This window comes from Chiloscyllium plagiosum, unplaced genomic scaffold (genome assembly GCF_037043375.1).
Source record: "Chiloscyllium plagiosum isolate Xiang-an unplaced genomic scaffold, Cpla_swu_hap1 HiC_scaffold_4, whole genome shotgun sequence".
NCBI classification, from domain to species: domain Eukaryota; kingdom Metazoa; phylum Chordata; class Chondrichthyes; order Orectolobiformes; family Hemiscylliidae; genus Chiloscyllium; species Chiloscyllium plagiosum.
Window position 1 is genome coordinate 18,550,370 of NW_028270142.1, and position 21,500 is coordinate 18,571,869.

The 21,500-nt window shown below is 39.6% G+C and overlaps 1 protein-coding gene across 3 annotated transcripts in view; it reads right to left on the minus strand.

The window, feature by feature from the left end:
• tpd52 (tumor protein D52) overlaps positions 1–21,500 on the minus strand; it is a 60,285-nt gene that overhangs the window by 15,102 nt on the left and 23,683 nt on the right. For all 3 annotated transcript variants that reach the window (XM_043689100.2, XM_043689099.2, XM_043689101.2), the window contains exons 2-4: positions 14,062–14,177; positions 9,523–9,671; positions 3,996–4,097 (exon numbers count right to left, since the gene is read on the minus strand). In XM_043689100.2, the coding sequence (XP_043545035.1) occupies positions 3,996–4,097; positions 9,523–9,671; positions 14,062–14,177 (367 nt within the window). The remainder of the gene's footprint in view (positions 1–3,995; positions 4,098–9,522; positions 9,672–14,061; positions 14,178–21,500) is intronic.

Consider the following 21,500-nt stretch of genomic DNA (forward strand, 5'->3'; position numbering starts at 1 on the left):
TCTAACCTGCAGAAAATTATTTGACACTCCACTCACTAGTTGTATGATCTTTCAGTCTCTGCCTTTAAATCACTCTGCCAACAAATTTTGTTTCTGTGGGCTCTTCTGTATCACTTCTCCTGACAAAGGGGCTGCGTTCCGAAAACTTCGGATTTCAAATAAACCTGTTGGACTATAACCTGGTGTTGAGACTTCTGATAATAGAACCTTCAAGTGAATTATCATCATGCTTTCTAAAATTTATCAAGATGAGCATGAACTTGTCAGTACAGAATACAATTAAACTTCTGGATCAGCCAATTTATTGGAAGCATAATAAGTTGATTAAACTTGAACCATTGAGATTATTTGCCAAAACCAAATTAATTTTACTTTAACTTTGACTCCAGAAAAAAAAGTGTTTCTTTTTAAATCATGCATAGTAACTCAAACGTACTTGAGAAATTAGAAGTTTAACAAGAGCACGAAATATCCTGAGGAAAGAAAATTTTCATCTGTGTTAGGATAATTGCAATGATGTAAAAATTAGACAAGATGACATACTAATAAGTATTTAAACTTTTATTTTTATGCAGTTATGCCACCTGCTTTAAACAGAAGAGTTATTGCATAAAACAAAAATTTCACTTATTGGAGCATACTTCTAATTAGAAAAGAATCTTGTGCGACTCATTCCATCAAGTTTTATTTATCTTCATATGCAACATAGAAGTTAACTTTCCGCCCATCTGTGATGCAAACAATGAACTTTGTATTCAGAAACAAATATTTATCTATCAAAAGCACTGGAAGTAGCAAATGTACTCAAGATTGGCAGCCAATGCTCAAGTTGTGCATTAGACCCACTAGATCTTTTGACTTGCAATTGCATGTCTGGTAGGTGTGAGGAGCACTGCTCCCACTAAAGCCATGCCATAAAAGACCAACATGGTTAGAGACAAAAAAAAAGATGTTGGAATCCAAAATACACAGGCAGGAAGCTGGAAGAACAAGCCAGGCAGCATCAGGAAGTGGAGAATGCTTCAGGTGTAACCCTTCTTCAGGACTGGGGGTGCTGCAGATAAAAAGGATGGCTGGGGCAGGGTGTTGAACTGGAGTAGGTGTAGACAAGTGGATGGTATGATCTGGTTGGTCAATGGGAGGAATGAATCAGATTGGTTGCAGGGAGGAGTGGAAGGAGAGGGAGGGAAGAGAGTCAGGGGATGGGAAGGGAGGGAATTGGAAACTAGAGAACTCAACGTTGAGTCCTCTGGCTGTAGGCTGCCCAAGCGGGAGATGAAGTGTCGTTCCTCCAATGTGCTGTGAGACTTGTTGTGGCAGCAGAGGAGGCCAAGGATGGTCATGTCAGAAAGGGAGTAGGAAGGGGAATTAAAATGGGCAGTGACTAGGAGGTCCAGTCGACCCATTTGGGCCTGGCTATGAAAAGACCAGCAGCCTTTCAGCTAAGAACTAAAATGGTGCATCACTGCTTTTGAACCTGGCATCAATGTCCTTATTCTCTTATGAGCAAAGTGTGCAGTATAAAACAAGTAGCTCGTCAAATTATGCACTCCTGATGTTCTTGCTGCATCACAAGAGGAACGTCTGCACACAACTCATGCACATACTCAAACTTCCCATTATCCCAGGTGGCCAGTCCACATGGGCCATGACATCAGGGCCAAGACACTCAAAGGGATAAGGTTTGGCAACATCTATACTCAGCTCCTCTTAGTTCCATGGTTTTGACCAGGTTAAAATAGTCAAGCCTAATCACTGCATAATCAACTGCATAAATTTAAATCTCATTACAAAAGAAGGCCCACAACACACTTTTGCCTTCTCAAAACAGATTCAAACCCATTGCACCTCATGAAGCAGAAATCACATCAATGAAGCAATATATCCAATGTTTTGGAACAGGTGCCTTAAGCCATCATGAAAAAGAATTAAGTAGATTTCTCAAATATCCCCAGTGCCATGTACAAAATCCAAACACGTCTCATTAAAATGTTATATCTTGCCATACAAAATCCAATCTTCACATGTAAGAAATCTAAGCGCAGTAATAAAACCAGTGACAAAAACAAAACAAAACAAAAAACAAACATATTTTACTCTTTCTAACTGCCTCGAAAACTGCTTGTTTGCATTCTTTTCTGCAATTGGGTCTTGTGCACAAAGAATTGCTCTTCACTATCCCGCATTTCATAAAGTGAAACTAAACTTCATGGGTTTTGAAGCTTATTGTTGATTAGGAGTAGGCCATTTAGTCCTTCAAGCAGGTTGTGTAGTTTATCATGGCTGAGCTGATTGTGACCTCAACTTCACTTCTCTGTCTCATCTCTTCTCCTTTGACACTCTTGTCAATCAAGAAACCTGCTAATTCAGTCTTAAAAATATTCAACGACAGCATCTCAAACACACTCTGGGAAAGACAATCATTAGTCTATGGGATTGTAAGAAGTTTTTGTTCTCAGCTGTCTTAAATAGGAGATCCGTTGTTTTTAAACTACATCCTCTAGTTCTGTTGTCGTCTTTAAAGGTGAAAACATCCTTTTGACATCCACCCTGCCATGTCCTTCAAATCACCTCTCATTCTTAAACTCTTAACAGATAGGCCCAAGCTGATATCCCTTCACCCCAGCAAATCAGTTGAGTGAACCTTGTCTGCACTATACCCTCGAGGCTCTGACCCAGTGGCCTCACCAATACCCGCACAATTGTAGCAGAATGCCCCTTGTAATAAGTATTTCATGTGCCTTCCCAATTACTTGCTGTACCTGTATACCAACATTGAGATTTGTTTAACAGATCAAGAATTCTACAGTCTGAATTTAAATATAATGCTGTTTTACTATACTTCCTGTTGAATTAGACAAGTTCTTGCCTTCCCACATTATACTTCATCTGTCAAACTTTTGCCCACGTACTTGAGTCAGCAAAGGGATAGAAGGATGTATTTTACACATCTTATTTTCTCTACTTACTTTGGCATCAGATAGTTCAAAAACATTGCTTTTAATACATTTAATACATTTAAAAAGCAGCTTTTTAAATACCTCAGTGTGGAGGTACTTTTAAATCTCAAAGCCCACGCTGTTTGAACCAAGGGAAGCATTTGCTGCACACAAACAGGAACGAATTGTAGATTTGCAAGCTACATGTTGAACACTGCTGCAATAGCAGGTTATAGAGAAGAAACCTTGTAGCAATCAAACTGAACATGCAAACTGATGCTGCATAACCAGAGAGAAAAAAAATAGGACCAACATGGGGGAGGAAAATTACAACACCACAAAATAGACGCAAGCTTGAGAACAGATTTTAAAGAGCAATATACAAACAACGGAAGGGTAGAAAAGAATAAGTTATGAATATGCTCGAAAGATAACCAAGGGAGAGCTTCACAAGCAATTTAATATTTGGAGACTAGTAACTATTTTGTTCAGTGTATAAGCGAAGCAGAAAGCAATAAAACAAAAAAAAACACCAAATGGAATGGGGAGGGGGTAAAAACAGAATATTCTGTATGAACGATTTTTTTTGCATTGGAGGGGCCATAAATGTTATCACACAGCAAATTCTTCAAAAATTACAGGATCCATATAGCTCATCACAAGAACACAGTTGAGAAAGGGAAAGTGAAGGAAGAACGCATACAAAAATATAATAAATTTTATCTGGGCAAGGTGAGCAACAATTACCTGAAACCCTTGATATAGCAAACATTAATTCACAATGGCATCATTTATATTAGTTCAAATTCTATGGTACAGCAACATACGTAAATGTTCCAAATTGTCAAAATCAGATAATCCAAGTGGACTTGAGCAGCTAGGACATTTATAAAGGAATAGACTCAGAACTGTGAACTGGTCTTATAATTTCAGCTTGTACTGAAACATGGGAGGAAACTTAAAATATTAAAGTGCAAGATTACAATCTTTCTAAACAGTTTGAAGCAAAAGTGAGCTACAAGTTATTACTATTAGAAAAAGCAACTTAAGACATACCTAACATCTTCAAATTTTTTGGTAATAGCAGAACCAAAATTAGTAAATGCAGATGAAGCCTTCTGACCAGCCTGAGAGAGGGTTTCAGATGTCTTTTTAAACCTGCAGAATTGAAATAGTTTTTTGGAAATTAAAACACAAGCACAAAAAAGGTATATAGTTTTCAACTGTTTTCATCTGGACTAGCTTTACGTTCGTTTCATTATGCAAGTACATTTCAAATTATTTCCAAATCCTAGGGTTACTTCCCCTCCTAGATATTTCATATTTCCTATATCGCGTCTGTACAGAATTGACACCATATTTTGCAACGCACCCTTAAAAATCATGAAAGATACATGATAGTACAAGCTAATCTACTTTAGTGAAACACCCAAGCAACCAAGACCTTGTGTAGTCTTTGAATGAAGCAGGTTAGAGGACAATAGCAAACTGCAATGTGCACAAATGCCAGTGAGTTGCTATTTCAACAAGGAGTTGGGAAAGCTAAATTGAGATATATCAGCATCACCAGCAGGAAAGTTTAATTACATCACAACAAAACTGCACCATCAATTAATTTCACATGTAGACAGAGGAACATGAAAATTTGATCGGAAGTTCGAGGTGCTATATTGTGTAAAAGGTTCTGCATTATAGCACGTACCTCAAAATGTATATCACTGAAAATTCGACAAACGCAAAATGCTGGAAATACTCCACAGAACTTAAGTATCTCCTGCTTATGCACAATTTTTTGATTTAGTATAACACAAGTGTACCCGTAAAATCGAAGTATGAAAGGCAATAAAACAAAGTAAAAACATTACAATTCTACCCTTTTTTTAAAAACAAATGCCAAGAGATACTGACACATTCCAAAACACACACCTGAAGTTTTAATTTGTTTGGATAACGAAAATACTGTCATCCAGCTGGATTAAACTGCACTTGTTAGATTCCAGTGATATTCAATTGTAACCATAGTTTCACTTGCACTGCTTTCTCTCCCTCTCCTACGGCAGAACCTCCAGGGTCCTTTAATGGACCATCATTTGTTCCCTCCTATTCAGCACTTAGTCTACCCCTTCATGTCATCAACTGCAAGTCCAGCATTAGTTTTCATGCGTACTGACAACACCTAATTCAATCAACCCTTTCACTGTCAAGTTAGGAGTACTTACCACCTGACATTGTCATGGATAAGGATAAATATCCTTTAATCAAATACGGGATATGCTCACTTAAAAGTTGCAGTTCTATTTCAGAAAATTGAAAACTTTGAGAAAAAAAAGCAAAGCATTGAATTTCCTAAAAACTCAATTATAAAACAGGAGTCCATTCCTGTAGGACCTGCCTCAAGAATACAAATCATATCTGCAGGTGAGGTTGAAGTGGAATATCATATATTTGAAGTGACTGAATTCCAACATCTGGAAATGAAGTAACTTAAAAATGAAATACATTTAAATATGAATGAAAATGAAACTCTCTCATCACACTACCTCTTATAGGCTCAGAATAGAACCCGGGAGCCACTGGTCTGAGAGACATTGCTCACTGAGCTCTGGGCCCCTGCACTGCAGTTGATCCTTGCTGCATTATCATCACTGCCTACACTATCTCACTGAAGGCTGTAAGCCATGTAGCCCAGCTTTGCGGGAGTATGCAGATCCTGGTAGGCAGCAACAGCCAATGCTATTAGGTAGCAGCTCCAGCATGGCCAGGGGCAAGCAGCTATTCCAGCAGGTGATCAATGGTCAGGTCAGTGAAACTCCCTGTTGAAGACTTCAGGCAGACGTGCCGCAGTGAGACCACGAGTCAGAAGGCTGGGAAGCATCATCCAGTCTGAGAAAGGGAATGGTTGCTTCAGTGGTACCAATCGGGTCAGATAACATACAGCTGCCAAGAAACGTTGAAGTAATAATTTCCTGTCCAAATAACAATGTTAAAGAAAAACAATGCTCAAAAGGGATATTACTTGTGGACTCCCTATTCTGCTAAGTGTTAAGCTGCCATTATTTTCAGTCCATGCTCAAAATCATTTCCGAGCTACCCATTCCATTCCTCTCCCTGCTAACTGATCTAGACTGGTAAAGCAGATGCAATTTATCGAAAGTCATCTTAGGTAGGGTGCCTTATAATAAACTAATGGATAACATTAGGAAATGTGGACGCAGTGGACAAATGGCATATTGGATTATTAGTTGGCTTCAAGACATAACCCAGACACGAAAAAAGATGAGAAGTGATGTTCTACAAATATCAGTGCAGCAAATACTGCTGGTCACAGTTTATATCCATGATTTAGGCTTTAGAATTGAAGCGTGATGAAACTTTTGAGGGAGGGGTGTCAGTCACTGCGGAGTGCAACAAAATAACAAGTCATTAATCAACTTGCAGCGTGAGCATACAAATCAAAGAATAACTTAACTGGCATTCACAGCTCAGTACGCAAGTGTAAGGTATTAAATTTTGGTGAGAAGAATGAGGAGGTCACTTATTATTTGGAAAGTGGAAATCTAAAAGGTACAGGAACAAAGGGATCTCAAAGGTCAAGCATACTAACCACTAAGTCATGATTTGGAGATGCCAGTGTTGGATTGGGGTGTACAAAGTTAAAAATCACAACACCAGGTTATATATAGTCCAACAGGTTTAATTGGAAGCACACTAGCTTTCGGAGCAACGCTCTTTCATCAGGTGGTAGTGGAGGATTGAGCCCTCCTCTACCACCTGATGAAGGAGCGTCGCTTCCAATTAAACCTGTTGGACTCTAACCTGGTGTTGTGATTTTTAACTAACCACTAAGTATTATGCCACAGCTGAGCAAATTAATGCAGGAAGGACAAAACAAGCCCTCTATTTCCAGAGATAGAATTGAAAAGTAAGGACATTATACTACACTTATCAAATCATATCTTAAAAGTATATATGGAATGACAGGCTGGGAGCGATTGATGCAAGTAACAAATGCATTTATATGGAAGCTAGACAAATAGGAGAGGATAAAGGAGGAAAGCAACTTACGATGGCAAATACAAATGAGCATAGATGGGAGCAGCAAAGTGGAGCCCAAATGCAGTCATGAATTATTTGGGTCAAATGGCTTGTTTTGTGCCATATTAACAATGAAGCCAGATTATTGACAATTACATCATGGTTAACTCATGTTCATGACCACTCAGCTGCAGGTCCAGAAGCACTTCACGTTTCCCATTTAAGCTCATCCACTGCTCAAACTCTTAAAAGCCCCTTTGTTAACTCTTGGCTTGCCTGCTCTAATGTGCTCCCAGATGTCTTCCTGGGTTCTAACCTTTATAAACTTGAGGTTACTTAACTGCTGTTTATGTTACTACACCACTGCCCAAGACCTTCCTTGCACTAGATCCTGTTCATTTAAATCCCTTGCTAAAACTGGAGACCCCATAGGTTTTAAGGAACATCTTAAACAAAACTATCTTTTTGACCAAATTTTTGGTCATCACTTTAGAGGGTTCAAAGTCTAATTTTACTATTCAACACTTGAGTATCTGGGATGCGTTATCACATTTAAAAACACTATTCAAATGTCTCTCGGGACACAAATTGAAAAACGAAAGCAGGTCAGTGAACTCAAAATAAGCTTACACAAATGTCACCACTTTCATAATGTGAATGAAACTGATTCATCATGTCTTCAATTGCATTGAATAGTCTGAAACTGAGGAGGTAGAGAATAGCGCTTCCTTGCTCCCACAGCTCAACTCTGCTTACTGGTTTGGATTTATCCAAATTATTCTGGGTTTTCTTTCAATTAGCTCAAGATTTGCTCATCTGTAGCTGCCCTCTATTGGCCAATAGAATTTCCCTATTCTATTCAGATGTAGAGGCACCCATTCTTTATAAGCATCTAATTTAACCCAAGATCGATAGTGCTGTGATAAACTTTAAACATACTGTTTAAGTTCACAAAATGGGCTTGATCTCAAGCTTTTACATAAAAGCAGTGATAACTAACTGCAAATGTAATAGCAAAATTTCTATGGAGCAATTTCAACACTATGATGGCATAACAAATTGCAAGAAAAGACACGGGAGAAATCTCAAGCAAAATTCAAAATTTGGGCCAGTATGAATTTAAACCCGAATGTTTATCTCCCATTATTTTCTCCTAGTTGCTAATGATATTAATTTTCAGACGTTTGAACAAAAAAAAGGTGGCAGTTGGATCTTTTATGAAAACAAAAAATCATTTATGGAATGGAATTGCTTGCTAAATTACTTCCCATAGGGGCAAGCATGAATCATTTTGGTCTTTTATGCTGGACAAGCCTTGCAGTCATATTTATTCAAAGTTTGTCTGAAGATTTGTAGCTCGGGTGCTTGTTGTTGTGGTTCTGTTCGCCGAGCTGGGAATTTCTGGTGCAGATGTTTCGTCCCCTGTCTAGGTGCTTATTCAATCAATAAGCACATTGACCTGGACCCTATATACCGACCACTGCAGCGGACAGCTGGAACTGATAACTGGAAGCGGCAGATTCAAACCACTACAAATGCCGGAGGAAAGATCACAGAAGCGCTTCACAGGAGGCTCCCAAGCGCTGAGGATATCACCTAGACAGGGGATGAAACGTCTGCACCAGAAATTCCCAGCTCGGCGAACAGAACCACAACAGTCATATTTATTACAGAGCAATTTGAGAGAATGAATGTTTAGATCTGAAATCACAACTAGTGACTAGTCCAGTGCCATAACTAGTATGCCAGCTTTCATAGAGTTTCTCAATTTACCATTTTCCCCACCATCGGTCTTAAGCACCAGACCTAAAGGATATCAGGATAGATGGCCAAAGTCCTCAACACAATGCTAGGTTTGATAGGTCTCAAAAGGAAGAAAGTGAGCTGGTCAGCTACCAGGAAACTGTGGAATGCCATGCGTGGCACTAAACCCCATTTACTGTGACCACAGTTTTTTTTAAAATTAGGTTGCCACTGCACAGAATAGAACAGAGCTTGATTCTTAGTAATCTGGTTCTTCATTACTTGAGCAGAAGGGGAAAAACGCAACAAAACAGAAGCTTGCAAAACCCTTTGGGTGCAGATTCTTTTTCCCTATTCTATTCAGATGTAGAGGCACCCATTCTTTATAAGCATCTAATTTAACCCAAGATCGATAGTGCTGTGATAAACTTTAAACATACTGTTTAAGTTCACAAAATGGGCTTGATCTCAAGCTTTTACATAAAAGCAGTGATAACTAACTGCAAATGTAATAGCAAAATTTCTATGGAGCAATTTCAACACTATGATGGCATAACAAATTGCAAGAAAAGACACGGGAGAAATCTCAAGCAAAATTCAAAATTTGGGCCAGTATGAATTTAAACCCGAATGTTTATCTCCCATTATTTTCTCCTAGTTGCTAATGATATTAATTTTCAGACGTTTGAACAAAAAAAAAGAACAAACTGTCTACCAGTCCCTTTTATAAACCAAAAGATAGACAAATCTTTATAAATTTATTCAATTCACAATTCTATTGGCCATTGCTATACTATGCACTTACGCTGTGGAGGATTGTACATCTAACCAGCTTTTTGACAAATTCTGTTTAAGTTCATGTAGTGGAGTCAATCCTAGCTTCTTCTTTAATTCAGCAACATGTCTTTCTTTAGCTGCAAGCACTTGAGAAAGTGTTTGGATTTCCTCCTCCACCTAAGATATAAAACAGATGAAAGTTCAACACTGCAGAGTAAAGATATTAAAAAACTTTTAATAATATGCGACTTCCCCTGAGGTCCCCTGAAAGATAGCAAAAAAAATTCTAATCATCAAAATTTCAATCAAAATTGGAACTCATTGATCCTGTTGACTACAGATTGTTATTTGATCTGTGAAAAAAAATACAATTTAGACCCAGATATTTCAATACTGGATTGGTGGTGGTGGGGGCGCACAAACTTTCTAGTCATTATCACATTGCTATAAAGCACAAGTCAATCGTCTGTTGGAATACTCTCTGCAAACTGGATGAATTCAGCTCTAATATTTAGAAAGCTTGGCACATCCATGACAAAGCAGCAGTTTGACTGGCACCTGATCTCCCATCTTCAAGATTCACTTTCTGCACCAAAAAGATGCCCTGCAGTATCCCACCAAGACAGCCCTTTGCAAACTTGACATCTATGTTAGAATTTGCAAGAGCAACAGATACATTGAAACACCATCTGCAAGTTCACCTCCAAGCCACTCACCATCCTGACTTGAAATGATACTATTCCTTCAATATTAGTGGTTCAAAATTCTGGAACTCTCCCTGTAACAGAAGAGAGATCCTATAGATGTCAGCTGTCATCCTTGAGAATTGCCGGATATAAAAATCCCTTGGTACAGTCATCACGACTGCCCTCGTCAGTTGTCCATCCAATATTTCTACCTTGGGTCTTCCTCCAAAAGGATGCAGAATTGTGCTATCTACTGAACAAGTCAAATCTTCAGAAGCAATACTTCAAGCCATACGTCTAGCTGTACTCTCAGTTGGTGAGACCGCCCTGATGGAAATTGACACAGAGGGATTGTGCATCCATGGAAATTTTGAAATACACGAAAGCATCAGCAGAATGGTGGAAGTAAGTGGAAAGAGACTGGATCATGGAGAAAAATAAAAATAAAGTCAGGATGGAGAAAAGTTCTGTGGGGCAGGATTAGATAGAGTCACCAGATGAGATGAGGTTAGTGACAGCCATAGGCAATAGCCTGACTTCAAAAATGGGGTCATTATCGAGGAGCAAACATGAAGATATATCAGAGAGCTGGCATTCAGCCTCTGTAGAGGTCAGTGTGCCAGATAATGACTGCAGCACACTTAATGGCAGGTTTGATTACAAAATCAGGGTTGGATCTGACAGCACTGTGCAGTCAGTTCAGAGGCAATAGGTCAGAAATGGCTGTGTTCGATCCCACGAGAATGATGATCCCCCCTCATTATTCCATCTAAAGATCAGAGATATAGTAAATAAGATTGCACCCGTATTTTAGAAGTAGGATTTGACTTAAAGGTTTTACGTCAAGGAGTTCAAATGTATTGCAAGCATGAACTTGCTGAGAGCTGGTGTGAGGCTGATAACACAACAAACACACCTGATTTTATTTCTCTATCTCCACCTGCCATCAGAAAAATCAAGATTTTTCTATATTTTCTAAAGGATCAATACCTTCACAGCAAGTCCTCTACCATCACCTGTTCTCCTGCCTTGACACCCTCCCTTGCAAATGGGGATAGATTTAAAAAGGGACTTAAGGGGCAACTTGTTCATGCAGCGAGTAGCGCACGTATGGAATGCGCTGCCAGACGAAGTGGAGGAGGCTGGTATAATTACAACATGTAAAAGGCATCAGAATGGGTTTAGAAGGATATGGGCCAAATGCTGGCAAATGGGACTAGATTAATTCAAGATATCTGGTTGGCATGGACGAGTTGGACTGAAGGGTCTCTTTCCATTCTGTGAGAAACAAAAACTCAATGTAACCTTGGAAGGTGTATTTAGGGTCTTGGCTTTTCATGTGCAGAAGTGGGTCATTGGCTCATGAGCATCTTGGCCAAACACAAATATGATAATAACTAGGAAATTAATAGTATTCTTGTGTGGGGTTGTGGCTTTAAGTTTAATGCAGATACTGTCAAATTATTCCAATTCTGCTCTATGTCCAAACATCCCATGGGTCAATACAAACAGATGGTACTGTTACTATGTGACAGAGTCACCTGATAAGTGAGCTAGAGAGAATAAAAAAAAAATTTAAATAGTAGCACCCAAAATCCAGAATGCAGCCACAGAACTCAGAACTCTCAAGAAAAATTCAAGAGGAGCCCATGAACACAAAATTTTGGCTCCTGCAAAGTGCCAATCCCACTCTGGCTCCTGAGGTAGAGCAGTGCATACCAAGGAATAGTTATGGAAGTTGTACAAGGCTGATAGTGGATAGGACCAAAACAAAACCTTTTGGACTTTGCTGGACTTGTGGGATCACAGCAAATCCATTTTTAATTAGGACTTCTCATGTTAGGTACTGTCAGAATCTGGTTCTGTAAATTTCAGTCATTCATGGATACACAATCTGATTTCTCTTACAGATGCGTCCCATAGCGATATTCTGCTAGGCTGCTTCAAAACTAACTATGTTCTTCCTGAAATTTACTTGCCCTGAAGACTGCTGGTGCTGTACATCCAGCCTAACCAGCAGGATTAGAAAAGTGTTTCAAATTTGTCTTTATAAAAAGGTTGAATATGGAGCTAAAGACCAATGTTCAGCTCAACTCTCTCCCAAATCACCAGAAGGACACTGCTGGCAGGTAGTGACCAGAAATTCAGATATTTATTAGTGAGCTATTATGTAATGAGGGCCAAGCATGTTGATCAGTTCTGCTTCAAACTCACCTGGTAGACCACAAATCTCAGTATTTGCTCATTTAAAAATTCCTGGACAGTGGCAATTTCTAGACAGAGTCCAATACTATGGGGCTGGGTTAAAAATAACATTTACGTCATCAGCTGAAAGTATTGAAACATTCTTAAAATAGGCCAATTTCGCTCACTTTCTTCCACTCAGAAGACTTTTCTGCAGCATCATGTCATCTTATAACAAGAATGAAAAATTTATCCAGTTACAAGAGATCCAATCAGGTCAATTCCCCTATTCAGCCTGAAGTTCAAGCTTTTCAGCCAATTGCAAAATTCAAAAGCAAGTTGACCTAACTTATTTCCACTTCGACAACGTTGCTGTATGCACACTGGCAGCTGCTTTGTCAATGCACAATAGTTCACTTTTTAAGTGTAATTACTAAGTTTTGAGCACTGTCAGACATTGATAAAAAGAAAGATGCCATTTAAAAGCAAGCTGATTCTTCATGCAATCATACCTCAATGGAAAGACCTGCCTGCCTAGCACTACTCTACACCAACTCACGTTGACAAGGAAGTGTTGACACACCCTCTGAGAAATGAAACATTCTTGCAAGGAATAATTTAATAGCCTACTGCAAAATCACTAGCTCTGAAATGAATTTTCAGACCGGCTAAATATGGATCCCAAAACTGATATCCTTATGAATATTTTACGAAAGAAGAAAGCAGTTCTATTTTAATTATTTTACCAAATTCACAATTGCGCAGGAAGCAACGCAGAATTTTTTTTTTAAACATTATATCAAATGCTAGGATCAGTCATTGCTCATGAGGATTCAGTGCTTAACAATTCTACAACCAAGAGTCATCTTTTGTGCTTTGATAAATGGCTGCTCAAGTATACAGTTAACTGCACAAGGATTTTATATTAAGAATTTGAGAGAAATGCATTCTATATTTTGAGCCTTTGCTGTTGACCCTTTTTCTCCAGATATTACTGCTACCATGATGATTGTATGAATGCTCTTTTTCAAAATAAAACCAAAATCTACTGTGAATTGCAAAACAAATTGTCTTGCTTTTCGTCCACCAGCTAATGGGTTATCTCTGGTCTTTCGCCCGAGCTCAGGCTCCAACCACTTGAGCTCTTTCACTCCATTTCTGGCTCCTTCACTTCTTATATCCTCTAAATTTATTGTTCAAAACTTCAGCTTTTAAAAACAACTGGAAAAAAATACTCCACACTGATCTCGTTTTAACAAACACAGACATAACAAAACACTCCAGAAACAATATTACCTTATATTTTGTCAGCCATCGGAGTCTAAAGGTACCTTAGGCAGATGATTAATCTCTCTAGTTTCTTAGCTGCTGTTTGACAGTGACAACTTCGCCACTTAGCACTTTCTTGGCAAGAGGGGAAACCTCTGCATTTCACTACTGTTGTAATACAGCACGTGAACACCCACGCATCGATCCTACTTTAAGGAAGAGGGCACCATACAATTTGGATTTACAATATAGATTATACATTGAAAGATCTAAAATCAAATGAGAATGCACTTAACATTTTTTCAGAACTTGGAATATGATCGTTTGACAAATCTAAATGATGAAATTAAACAACTGCAATTTGGGGGTGGGGAGGGGAAATAAACTTCCAGAAGAGACTGTCAGCTCCAAAACTTGTCATTCCTTACTTTAGCAAGTTCATTTGTCAGTTCTTCTCGTTCATCATCTGTCATTCCACCTCCAAGGTCAGAAGTTGCAACTGCATCTTCTCCTACTTCAGGTGCTGGGTCACCTTGCAGCAGGCCTGTAACAAGCAAAATAAATATTGTTATATTTTGATAATTGACAAAGGATGAAAATAGAGCCAACCTTTATTTGGAATAGATGTATGTAACTTGAAAGATGACAAGTATAACTCCCAACTTCAATCTCCCACGTCAATAAGTACCTCTGTGCTCAAATAACCACTCAAATCAAAGCTTCACATCTAGGACAACCACAATTGAAACAATTAATACATTGCAGTTGTCCATACTACATCAAACCTACAGAAGAGAAATGGAAAACGTTCAACTATTTGTTCAAGAGTTCTTTTTAAAGAACTACAAAACTATAAAACACACATGTTCTGCTTAATATTACCACAAATATTAACCCAAAACATGCAGCCTTAGAAGCATTCCTGTAAAACTCATTTAAACTCATTAACTCCAATCACTATATGCAGTCATGTACTGAAAAACCCAGTCTACGCACAATTTTTAAACTTTGTGCAGTTAGACCCAGACCAAAAGTTAATATTAATTCAGTAGCAATATTAATTCCTCAATATTTTAACACTCAATTGCCTCAGGAAACTTAAAATGCATTGCACCCAGAATGATGCTATTCAGGGAAATGTAAACTTTTACCATTATCCCCATTTTACCCTACCCAATTTCTCTAGAACCTTTTCCTTCACTGACTTTGCACAAATATCTATTGAAGAGGAAGTACCCAAAGATTACATTCGGTACCTCCACTCTGCCTTCACGTGAAGGTCTGTGTTTTGGTCCTTTGTGATTCAGTCAAAAGGGACATTGAGTTGAGAGAATACAAAATTACATTAGCCGTGAAACTTTCCAATCAACTCTTCACTCAATTCCAAGCTAAATTCTCAATAAGAACATGCAACATAACTTGAATTTGTTCATAACAGTTTTGTCCTTTGATATAAAGCGAAAGCTGCCCAAAGAACAGAAAAGGAAATAAATTCCAAATTTGAACAAATCTTAACTCGAATATAATTTCATGTTGATTTTTTTTAACAATGATAACCCTGTTCATTGTACTCCCTCTACAATGAAAACTGACAAGGCAGATTTTGAAGTGACAAAACATTTCAAACCATAAGTGCGAAAAATATATAAGTACATGAAACTAAAATAGATCACTGCAAGAGTCATCTCTAAGCATGTTAAACTTGATTTAAAATTAAGATGGGCAAAATCAAATGAAACTATTATAATACGGAATCACAATTAAAAAAACTAGAACTTAATTTCATAAGCTAGTTTTAAAAGTAGACTGCTAAAGTAAATACAAGTATCAGAACTATATTTGTAGGGTACTTTGGGTTTGTTTTAAATATATGTCTAGCTCATGTTTCAAGTTATTCAACTACATATCAACTAAATGGAACTCAAGCCTCTACAAGCAATAAGCCAATTTCATCCATCAAAAAGATTGAATTCAAACGATGTGATCACACAATGAGATTAAAACTACAAATATATGCAGCAGTGAAGTTTGGCAGAGATTTAATGCAAGTCTGCATAACAAATTTGCTTCAAAATGGCAAACCAAGCTTATGAACAAATAGTACTTTTGTGCTCAGATTTAAATTACAGAAAAATACATTTCAGGATACAAGTGGCTTTTCATTAAAAAAAAAAGCAGTCAGATGAACTTCGTTCAATCACGAGTGTTAATTTAGTTTCCAGGGCTCAGCAATTCTGTGCACAAATTAAGTCTTCAAATGTTTTAATGCAAAACATCAGATTTCAGGTACAAACAGCATTCGTTACCAGAGGCTTTAAAGAATTGTAATTCACCCCTTAATCTGTTCAGCAAGCAAACCAAACTGACAAACAGAACTTAAGTCTTGTTACTTTGCATATTTAGCGGTTATGGACAGAATAGTCATTAGTGACTAACCTTGCCATGTCATTTATTAATTATGGTACCTATCATCTGGTTAATCCCAATTTCCTGTGCTTTTCTCCGTACCCTTTAATATTCTAATCACTTGAAGTTATTCTCATTATTAAAGTCACAATTTTGAACTTTGGACCTTCTGTATTAAAGTCGATTTCCTGAATCTGATTTTAACCAGCTTAATGTGTAATGTTTCTTTCCTGTAGATACTATTTACAGGAATGTGCTTCTCTGAACTGATGAGTGACCTTACCCTCCTCTAAACCTAGCACAGAATACATTTTACTTTTGGCTCAAATCCAGGTCTTTGGTGCCAAGATGATTCACCACATACTGTTCTCAAGCCTCCAAGGTAAGAGCAGTCAGGTATCTAGTCAGGTGACAAGGGGTGTGCCAGAAGGATCAGTGCTGGGTCCACTGCGTTTGCCGTTTATGTGATGTGAACGTCGAAGGTCTTGTTACTAAGTTTGCAAAGGACACCAAAATCAGAGGTGTAAAGGACAGTGAAAAAGGTTACCTCAGAGTACAACGGAAGCTTGATCAGATGGACCAGATGGCTGAGGAGCAGCAAGTTGAGTTTAATTTAGATATATGAGAGGTGCTGCATTTTGGCAAGGCAAACCATGGCAGGACTCATACACTGAATGGGAAGGTCCTTGGGAGTTTTGCTAAACAAAAAACCTTGGAGTGCAGGTTCATATTTCCTTGAAAGTAGAGTCTCAGATAGATTAGATTAGATTACTTACAGTGTGGAAACAGGCCCTTCGGCCCAACAAGTCGACACCGCCCCGCCGAAGCGCAACCCACCCATACCCCTACATTTACCCCTTACCTAACACTACGGGTAATTTAGCATGGCCAATTCACCTGACCTGCACATCTTTGGACTGTGGGAGGAAACCGGAGCACCCGGAGGAAACCCACGCAGACACGGGGAGAACGTGCAAACTCAACACAGTCAGTCGCCTGAGGCGGGAATTGAACCCGGGTCTCTGGCGCTGTGAGGCAGCAGTGCTAACCACTGTGCCACCGTGCCGCCCCAAATAGCGAAGGATAGGATAGCGAAGGCGGCATTTGATATGCTTTCCTTTATTGGTTAGAGCATTGAGTATAGAATTCGGAAGGTCATGTCGCAACTGTAGTGAACAATTCTGGCCTCCCTCCTCTTGTAAATGTTGTGAAATTTGCAAGGGTTCAGAAAAGATTTACAAGGATGTTGCCAGGGTTGAAGGATTTGAGCTATAGGGAGAGGCTGAACAGGTGGAGGCTGTTTTCCCTGGAGCGTTACAGGCTGAGGAGTGACCTTAGAGGCTTATACAATCATGAGGGAGATGGATAGGGTAAATAGACAAAGCCTTTTCACTGGGTTGGGTAAGTTCATAACTAGAGGGCATAAGCAGAGGGCGAGAGGGGAAAGATTTAAAAAGGGACCTGATGGGCAACTTTATCATGCAGAGGGTGGTACATGTATAGAATGAGCTTTCAGAGTTAGGTACATGTATAGAATGAGCTAGTACAACTGCATTTAAAAGGCATCTGGATGGGTAACTGAATAGGAAGGGCTTAAGAGGGATATGGGCAAAGTACCGGTAAACGGGACGAGATTAGATTAATTTAGGATATCTGGTCGGCATGGACGAGTTGGACAGAAGGGTCTGTTTCTGTGCTATACGTCTTTAGGAGGGCGTAATCAGTGATGAGACTATATCTCAATCTGTTTAGTTCCTCCTAAGGCTTCTGTGGCTGGGCAAGTGACAGCTTATGGGTGTCACCTAGTAGGAACTCAAAAGGGGTATTTGCCTTTGTGCATGTCAGGAGTTGGGAGAGGGGTGGAGAGAAGAACATAAGGGGGAAATAGGATTTTTTAAAAAAACTCATCCATGATCATGCCATCATGACTTTATCATGCCAGGTAACAGAATGAGGTTGTGCTAGGAATTAAGTAGGGGCAGAATGCAAAAACATGCACACACACTCCAATGTTCCCAGACAGATCACAAAATGGTTCCATGATGCAAATGGTCATCAATTCCATAGAACTCATATGCACATCCTTGCTTCCACCACTCTGATCTATTCCCTTGTATTGTGTGCCACCTTGCCCTTCAAGGAGGCACAAAATTACTGCCCATCAAGCACAATCAAAAGTCAGACGACACCAGGTTATAGTCCAACAGGTTCATGTGAAATCACACCAGCATTTGGAGTGCAAGAAACTGTGCCATGTTCTTTACAACCTTCAATACATAAGACCATAAGACATAGGAGTGGAAGTAAGGCCATTCGGCCCATCGAGTCCACTCCGCCATTCAATCATGGCTGATGCGCATTTCAGCTCCACTTACCAGCGTTCTCCCCGTAGCCCTTAATTCCTCTAGACAACAAGAATCTATCAATCTCGGCCTTGAAGACATTTAGCGTCCTGGCTTCCACTGCACTCCGTGGCAATGAATTCCACAGGCCCACCACTCTCTGGCTGAAGAAATGTCTCCGCATTTCTGTTCTGAAATGACCCCCTCTAATTCTAAGGCTGTGTCCACGGGTCCTAGTCTCCTCGTCCAACGGAAACAATTTCCTAGCATCCACCTTTTCCAAGCCATGTATTATTTTGTACGTCTCTATTAAGTCTCCCCTTAATCTTCTAAACTCCAACGAATACAATCCCAGTATCCTCAGCTGTTCCTCATATGTTAGACCTGTCATTCCAGGGATCATCCGTGTGAATCTCCACAAGACACATTCCAGTGCCAGTATGTCCTTCCTGAGGTGTGGGGACCAAAACTGGACACAGTACTCCAAATGGTGCCTAACCAGAACTTTATAAAATCTTAGTAGTACATCTCTGCTTTTATATTCCAACCCTCTTGAGATAAGAGACAACATTGCATTCGCTAAATGTCGTCTTACATCATCAATAACGATGAGCATCTCACCAAGATCATCCATTTCTCACCTTCAAACAACTGCCAAACCTTAAACAGATCATGGCTCCCACCAAACTGTCTCGTCTTGAGCACAACATCAACACTCCCACACAACCCTACCATGGCAATCTCTGCAAGACATGGCTGTTCACTGATATATTGAAGGTTGTAAAGAACGTGGCACAGTTTCTCTGCTCCAGGGAAGTACTGGACATTGATTTTGTAAATACTTTACACACCATCTAACACAATTGGTCACCTGCAGAGGTGTATTATCTGACAGTTCACTCACACCAGTTGTATGATTTTTTGATCTCACTGCCCATCACACATGGAACACCACCCACCATGTTCTTGGCAGATACTCGTGTGACTCTGCCAATGTCATCTCTCATACACTGCAAGCAAGGATGCCTCAGGCATGGTATATTGGCAAGATCATGCAGACACTACGACAACAGATGAATGGACATGGCACAACAATCACCAGTTGGGGAACACTTCAGCGGTCAAGGACATTCAATCTCCAATCTTCAGGTAAACGTCTAAGGTGTACTCAGATTCATAACAATGCAGAATTGCTGAGAAGAGACTGATAGCCAAGTTTTGTACCAATGAAGACAGTCTCAACTGTAATCTTGGATTCATGTCATGCAACAGGTGACCCTACCACACACTTTGGTATCTGTAAAATCTTCCTTACTTTCCTATTTTGACACCATCACCTTGATGACCCCAACATTTGTACAGTTTTGAATTACTCTCGCCCCATCACACATATGCATAAATCTAGAAGGTGAATCATTTCATCCAAAATGTTTGTTCATTTGTAGATGCATTCTACTTTGTTCAAAAAACAATTTGTAGTCACAGTCAATGTGGCATCTTATAAATTCCATCTTTTGAAATAAAACCAACCTGATTCCAGATTAAAACTCAAGACAGATTCTTAAAGTCTCACACCGACAATTCAGTGTCTGACCAGAGATGTCTCTTTTTGTATGTTGCTATCACTCTGTCTGATTGTCATGACAACACATCAGAGACATTTCCTTTATCAACTTTGCACAGAGTCTAATACACTTGGTTACCTTCAAACACATCTGACACTCCACTCACCAGTTGTAGGATCACTCGTTTGATCTCTCTGCCAATAAACTCTGGATCGTGTTCACTGCTCTCTCTCTCTGCACCTGGCAAAGGGAGCTTTGAAAGCTTACAAGATTTCAAATAAACCTTTTGGATCATGACCTGGTATCGTGTAACTTCGAACTTTGTCCACCCCAGTTCAACACCAGCACCTTCACGTTATGAAGCAGAGTGGTTGAGTGACGCGCCTATCAAAGCTGAACAGCTTCAAGTATGTCAAAGCCGTAAGAGCTGTAAAGAGATTGCCAGCATTGGTAAGCATGCAAATATGAGGTAAAGCATCTGGGTTTTTGCACATGCCTGAACAGCAAAGGATGGATGCTTGCTAAGTGACAGGAGTGCAATGCATAGAGCAATGGAAGAGGCTGTGATGTAGTGGGCAAAATCAATGTCTTGTGAAAATGCATTCTCTGGGATTAATCACTACCAGTCATTAAAACTCTGTGGCACTGCTGCCATGTCTTGGGGTCCCACACTCTAGGAGCTGATTTTCCTGGACATCTGCTGCTCCCAGTCCCTTATTTAGATTACATTACAGTATGGAAACAGGCCCTTCGGCCCAACAAGTCCACACCGATCCGCCGAAGCGCAACCCACCCATACCCCTACATTTACCCCTTACCTAACACTACGGGCAATTTAGCATGGCCAATTCACCTGACCTGCACATCTTTGGACTGTGGGAGGAAACCGGAGCACCCAGAGGAAACCCACGCAGACACGGGGAGAATGTGCAAACTCCACACAGACAGTCGCCTGAGTCGGGAATTGAACCCAGGTCTCTGGCACTGTGAGGCAGCAGTGCTAACCACTGTGCCATCGTGCTGCCCGTAGTGTTAGGTAAGGGGTAAAGGGGTGAAGTACTTCAGAATTTCCTGCCCCAGCCTGATTCCTGCACCTCATTAATGATATTCACCTCACCTTAATCACCTCAATGTTCAGGCTAGCATCAACACAGCAGTTTTCACTCCAGCTCTGAGGAAAAGAAATTTATTTATAGACTGCTCCACGCAATTTAAAAAAAAAGATTTGATAATGGTACACCTCCCTCTTCTGTGCAGAGATCAACAGCAACCAAGAATAGAGAGTAGTTTGAGTGCTATTCTGCCAGGCACTGCAAAAAGAAAATTAACAATTCAAAAGGTGAACAAATCAAATCTGCACTTGGCCCAAATTAATGTGACATTTGTTCCCTTACCTTGTGCTGTTACCACACAGCACAGCAATATCTTTAGTCTATAAATAATATGCCCACAAATTCTTCATTGTTTTAACATCCAGGCTACTCACCATCCTGACTTAGGAATGCAATATATATTTTTCGGTGTTGCCAGTCAAAGTCCTGAAACTCCATTCCA